Below are 6,648 nucleotides of genomic sequence, written 5' to 3'. Positions count from 1 at the left end.
GGTTGTGCCCTGGGTTGGTACTGGGTTGTGCCCTGGGTTGATACTGGGTTGTGCCCTGGGTTGTGCCCTGGGTTGGTACTGGGTTGTGCCCTGGTTTGGTACTGGGTTGTACTGAGTTGTGCCCTTGGTTGTACTGGGTTGTACCCTGCTTTGTACTGGGTTGTACCCTGGGTTGTACCGGGATGTACCCTGGGTTGTATCTTGGGTTGTACTCTGGGTTGTACTGAGTTGTATCTTGGGTTGTACCGTGGGTTGTATCTTGGGTTGTACCCTGGGTTGTACTGGGTTGTACTGGGATGTACTCTTGGTTGTACTGGGTTGTACCCTGGGTTGTGCTGGGTTGTGCCCTTGGTTGCACTGGGTTGTACCCTGCTCTGTACTGGGTTGTATCCTAGGTTGTACTGGGTTGTACTGAGTTGTACTCTGGTTTGTACTGGGGAGTACAGGGTTGTACTCTGGGTTGTACTACGTTGTATTTGATTTAACCTGGGTTGTACCCTGCTTTGTACCGTTTTGTACCCTGGAATATTGCTGAATGTGGCGTTAAACAACAAAAAAACAAACCAAACTCTATAATTCCGTATATTCATATCGCTTATTTAGTCTCTCATACCTACGTCATGGAGAAGTCACAGGAATTTGTTGATTCCGGAAGTTGGTAGGTTGGTTTGTTGTTTAACGCCGCACTCAGCAATATTCCAGCTATATGACGGCGGTCTGTAAATAATCGAGTCTGGACCAGACAATCCAGTGATTGACATCATGAACATTGATCTACGCAATTGGGATCCATGACATGCATCAACCAAGTCAGAGAGCCTGATCCCGTAATCGCCTCTTACGGCAAGCATGGGTTGCTGAAGACCTATTCTACCCCGGATCTTCACGGGTCGATGGCGGAAGTAGAGAGTCCAGAAGGGGACTTGATCCATGCCATGGTTGATATATAATACCTCTGTAATTTTGCATGATGACCTTAAGTTGCGTCAGTGTTACTTGGACAAGATGACCTTAAGTTGCGTCAGTGTTACTTGGACAAGATGACCTTAAGTTGCGTCAGTGTTACTTGGACAAGATGACCTTAAGTTGCGTCAGTGTTACTTGGAAAAGATGACCTTAAGTTGCGTCAGTGTTACTTGCACAAGATGCACGTTCGGAATGGCCAGTGAATTCCTGGATCAGAAACAACAGCAACAAGAATAGCGTGATGTCATCAATTATGGACTGAATATTGGTGGACTTTGTTATGATCCAATTCAAGTTAATTCAAAATAGTGTGTATTATATGTATATATTCTATTTATTGGTATATATGTACATCTTGTCTATCTCTATGAATGACGGAATCGGCGGATAAGGGCATCAGTCAAACTTATAGCTGTATTAGTTAGTGAGTAGTGTTTTACGCCGCTTTTAGCAATCCTCCAGCAATATCACGACGGGAGGACACCAGCAATGGGCTTGACACATTGTACCCATGTAGGGACTGGAACCCGGGTCTTCGGCGTGACGAGCGAACGCTTTAAAAACTAGGCTACCCCAACGCCCCAATAGCTGTAATGGTAGAGTATTTTGATTTTCATATTTCGCATGACCTAATCTGTAAAAAAAAGTTAAGGACAGCCCGATTCTTTCATATTGCGAAGGTTAATCTGCCATATAATGTGAAAAAAATTAATGTTAAGGGTTGCCTAACTTGCATTTAGAAAAACTGAAATATTTTATCAATATTCCAATCTTATTGTTTAACTGTCAGTTGTCAAGAGACAGAATCCTCGTTTTCAAAAAGGAAGTAAGTGAAATTTACTTATGTATAATATTGCTCCCGAACGTATCACATTGTAGTTGCTTTAAAGTTACGTTTCTTGCTTGCTGTAGATTTTTAACAGCATGTAATAAGAGAAGAATGCACATGTAATCGCCTAGTAAATTCACACACTCCCCCGACACCACCCTTCCCTTCTGAGTCTCCTCCCCCACCGCCTGGGGGAGCAGGCCACCTGGGCTAACAGACGGGCATATCGCACACACACAATTCTCACCGGCCACAGTCTTCGCCCGTCAATTGTTTACTTAATTTTTTCACGTTTTTATAACTTCTTTGTTTTTTCAGTTTGTGTCCCGATTCTCCCCAATGACTGATGACGTCGCCCGCTTCTCGCGCAGCTGAGAAGTAGGGGCGCATTTAATTAAAATATTTGACGCTTTGCCACATCGAGTACATTCGCCCCTGGACAGATGTTATGTGAAAATCTGGCAAATTGTCAGACCTCGGTCTCTGTTGATTAGGCCATTATCTGCTGGGAGGTAAGAGGGCTTGAAGTTTCCTGGCTGTGCGAGACTGCCGTCCCAGCGCTGTGCGTAAATCTCGCTCGCCAAGGCAGGTCTGAATAGGTCATTAACAGGCGAACAGGTGTTTCAGCAGGCGAAGCCATAACCTGCAACCCCCCGTACAATAGAATGGACCAGGCGCGCCACTCAAGCATTAGATCACATATTGAGTTAGGCCTAGAACAAGCCCAGCAGTGTGATATAGTGGTAAGCAACCACCTGGCGCTCGGGTTGTATTATGAGGCTGTATAAAAGTCGAATAAAAACACCAGCCTCCCAATTTTCATATTATAATCATATCTGGTCCGACGAAACGGCAAAGATTGGGCTACAGGCTGTAAGAGGATTGTAGAGGGGCGGCTAGCTCACAAATCCGACCCGGTGGACCGCTGACAGCCAGTGCCGGCCGAGCAGGCGGAAAGGTTATTTTTATCCCGCCTCAATTGCCGCTATGAAAGATAGCCATCTGAATGAGATTAGTCAATAAATAACACGCATCCAAGGAATTCTTTAACATTTAACATCTGGCCGACTAGCTGGCGGGCCGACAGTGTAAACAGAGCGGTGAACAGGCAGGTTCGCTCGACGGCTCACGGAACAAGCAGTCTGCTCAGTTGTGATCGCAGTATGGCAGGGAAGCAGTACTCAGGCGGGCCTCAGCCCCCCTCATCCCCGTCCCTAGGGCGGGGTTCTATCCCACCCTCGCCGGACGGCCCCACCCAGGGAAAGGATATCTCACCCACGGAAACTCCGAGGAAAAATAAGCGAAAGTTGAGTGAGCCAAGGAAGAGAACTGACTTCAGTATAAAAAGATTTTGTCCAGACAGCCCAGGAAGTGCCATGTCCGATTCGGGGTGCAGTGAGGATTTTGAGGGGGTGCAGGAAAACCCCCCTCAGACGCCCGACCCCTCCTTCCTCCAAGACCATGATGATTCGTCTCTAGGGAGGGGTGACACCCCAAATCCTGGAGTACATTTTCTCCAAGGCGTGCGTGCGAACTGTATTGTGCCAAATCTCTACATCAATAAGACAATCACGCCTTCTCCGTTAATTCCCGGATTCTCTAATTACACCTTAGGGACATTACCTGAGCCTTATCCTAACGGATTTACACGAGAGCAAATGGAACTGTTGACAGGAACTGGAGGGGTACACGATCTATCAAGTCGCTCGGAGGAGGATACGGATGAAAAGGGGGGCAAAAAACAGAGGAAGAATTACAAAAATATGACACGTGAGAGACGGGTGGAAGCAAACGCTAGAGAGAGATCACGTGTACACACAATCAGTGCGGCTTTCGATGCTCTCCGTAAAGCAGTGCCATCATACTCATACAACCAAAAACTTTCTAAATTAGCCATTCTTCGGATTGCGTGTAGTTACATACTCGCTTTAACAAGACTGGCAGATGTGGAATATTGTCGTGATGTTGGAGATATGTCGTTCTCAGACTGTGTGGATATGTGCACGCAAACTATTCAGACTGAAGGGCGAGCTCGCAGAAGGCATTGAAGGAACATACACACTTTCATGTTGAAATCTGTGATAAGTATTTTACTGTTGGTGATATTGTTATGTTTTTTTTGGATTACTATGTTTTGTGTGATGTTAGCGTCGATTATAGGACATTTCGTGGCATAATTATTGGTACTGAAATACCCTGTGTTCGAAAGTGGAAATTGGAATCTTTAAATCTGAAAAAGCAACTTTATCGTGAGGGTAAAAGATCTCAAGTGGTTGGGAGTTTGAGTGAGGCTGTATTAACAGGTGGCAGAGGGTACGTTCGTGGTGATCTTTCCTGAATCCACCGGAGTTGCGTCTCAATGGTCGCCGTTCCCCACTCCCCAAATATTTGTTGTGCGGCCACCTGCTTGCTACCTACATCTGTAACCTGGCGTCGAGCGTTCATAATGGAAGCAGATCACTACATCCCCAAGCGGTTTCAGTCTTGTTAAAATTTCATGAACTGATGTCTTCGATTACGTCAGTGAAAGCAACGGAATGAAAACAGGTGGCAGCAGGCTGAGCAGACGACAAACGTTTTTGCTGAGGAACAATAGTGGAACAGCAAAACGGGAAAGAAAGGGACTCGCTTTGGGGCTTCCTGCCTCCACGTCAAGTCTTCATGCTGATGGGGAGGTGAGAGCCGATGGGGGAGGCGGACATCAGTCAGTACATCTGGCGAGCAGACGACATCCCTAGCTCTACATAAATACATGATATACTGCTGAGTCCGGCACGGCTGATAGCGCCCGCCCTGTCTACCGCTAACGCGGGTCCCTCCCCCTGTTTCAACCAGCTGGCCGCGGTTGTGTGATCGCCTGTTATTTGGGGAGGGCACTCGCGATAACACAGAGAGAACACATTCTCAGAACTGTTGATGCTGTGGTTATCAGCCGCGTACAGACCCAGTTAACAAATTACATTCATTACAGAACTAAGGCGGACGAAGTGTTTGTTTTATCACCCTCGTCTAATGTGCTGTTTACAATATATATCATTTCAGTGAACGATCGCCAAAGAGTTGCCAATATAGATATCGTGTTTATACAGCCGACTCACCGAGTAATACTGGTCTTATCTGCTAAGTGAAAGAAGTGTCCTAAGAACTCGAGTATGCGACGGATAACAATCTAAGAGGTGTTATTGGAGTTTATATGTGCTCAGATTAACTTGCAAAAATCGTGTTTAAATTCAAAGAACTACTCGTTTCTCGGCTCAGTTCCTTGCCTATATTTACCTTCCACTTTTACTCTTGTCATAATCTGATGAACACTAAAAACTAAGAATGTTTTCACAAGTGCTGAATTAGTTTGAATCATCAGATCAACTGAAGTTAACATAGTTAATTCAAATTCTACAGTTATGTTCACACGTTTGTATATACGAAGACTCTTGTAATGTCTATTGATAGTGCTAATTGTCGTACCAGCTGTTTATATTCTTAACACGAAGCAAATTATTATCTGGAATTTTCGAAATAGGAAATGTACGTAGCGAATAACAAGTGTTGTATTTCTTAATCACATTATTTTGGTTATTAAATGTTTTCACCGTCTTCGTTAATAGGAGGATTGTGAATATCAATCTAGTTGTTTGACGATCATTGTCGTATTTGAATTATTGTTAAAGATAGTTTTTACCAGATTGGACTACAAATCCTTGACATCCATGTTCAAATTATTCCACCAGCTCCATATCTCTGCTCAACATCGATTTTTAACACTCTCAGTTTGTTTCAACACTGCCTGTTAAAATCCCGATTCCTGTCCATGCGAATCACCACCGCCTCACGACCATGGCGCTGTTGTAACTTAGCCTCTCATTACTCATCGTAGAGATGAGCTGATATTTTGCAGATAAGGAGAAGAAACGTACAAGGCAAATAAGCAACGTGTTCAATTTAATTTTGTCATCAGAAATATGCATCAAGGTGTTTAAACTGCCAAGAGCAATACTATTACATCTTTAAAAATTACTCTCAGTTTGTGGGAGTTTCGAATGTCAATATGCATTTATGCACTTTCAAACCACTTCATCACCAAACCCTTTGGAGTCCGTGTTTGTTTTTTTGTATTAAATTACTTGAAATATCCATGCAATGTTATACAGAATAAGGGCCCTATTATAAGAACATGTGACAGTGCAAAGGGACAGGTCTCCAAATGTTCAAGATTGAGACAGGGCGGGAGCCAGATTGTCAGCTGGGCCTAAGTAAGACTTCAAAGGAGCTCTGGTTGAATTTAATGAGTCCCATTGAAAAAGCGCTAGCTTTCCTGTTCCATATTCAAAGATCTTTGATAAAAACAAGAAATTTGTTCCATTTCCTCTCGAATGCAGATTAAAGGAAGAAGATATGTGAAACCTGTGTGAAGTGGTTTTGCGAGTCGCATATCAAATTGTTTTATGCTTTTTTTCTGTTCTGGCGTTTATGGTCTGTGAAATATCAGCTCTACCTTCAGAACGCCGCAAGGGCGAGCTCCTGCATCAGTGGTCAGTTTATCATGAGTATTTTTTTTCTCCAAATGTTATTTTATGTATATCATTCTTTTGTTATGTTTATGTTCAAATGTTACTGTGACCAGATAAAGTATTACGCTCGTTAAGGGCGAACATACAGTTTGACTTTTGTGTTCATTGATGCCCACCATACCATGGGTTGTTTCATAATAGTGGAGTGAGTATGGTTTTACGCCGCTTATAGCAATATTCCAGCAATATTACGGCGGGGGACACCAGAAATGGGCTTCACACATTGTACCCATGTCGGGGATCGAACCCGGGTCTTCGGCGTGACAAGCGAACGCTTTAACCACT

At 44.0% G+C, this 6,648-nt stretch overlaps 1 protein-coding gene across 1 annotated transcript; it reads left to right on the top strand.

Moving 5' to 3' along the window:
* Positions 1–2,578: 2,578 nt before the first annotated feature.
* Positions 2,579–6,411, top strand: LOC139467408 (uncharacterized). The gene has a single exon (XM_071248966.1). The coding sequence runs from the start codon at positions 2,959–2,961 to the stop codon at positions 3,841–3,843; it is 885 nt and encodes a 294-aa protein (XP_071105067.1). The 5' UTR covers positions 2,579–2,958; the 3' UTR covers positions 3,844–6,411.
* The last annotated feature ends 237 nt before the right edge of the window (positions 6,412–6,648 follow it).

The sequence above is a fragment of the Haliotis cracherodii genome, unplaced genomic scaffold (genome assembly GCF_022045235.1).
Source record: "Haliotis cracherodii isolate W230 unplaced genomic scaffold, xgHalCrac1.p SCAF_2, whole genome shotgun sequence".
NCBI lineage: Eukaryota > Metazoa > Mollusca > Gastropoda > Lepetellida > Haliotidae > Haliotis > Haliotis cracherodii.
This window is presented reverse-complemented; position numbering and strand designations above follow the sequence as displayed.

What these genes read in the sequence shown, in the direction of transcription:
- LOC139467408 (XM_071248966.1), top strand. Translation starts at nt 2,959, where the DNA reads ATGGCAGGGAAGCAGTACTCAGGCGGGCCTCAGCCCCCCTCATCCCCG.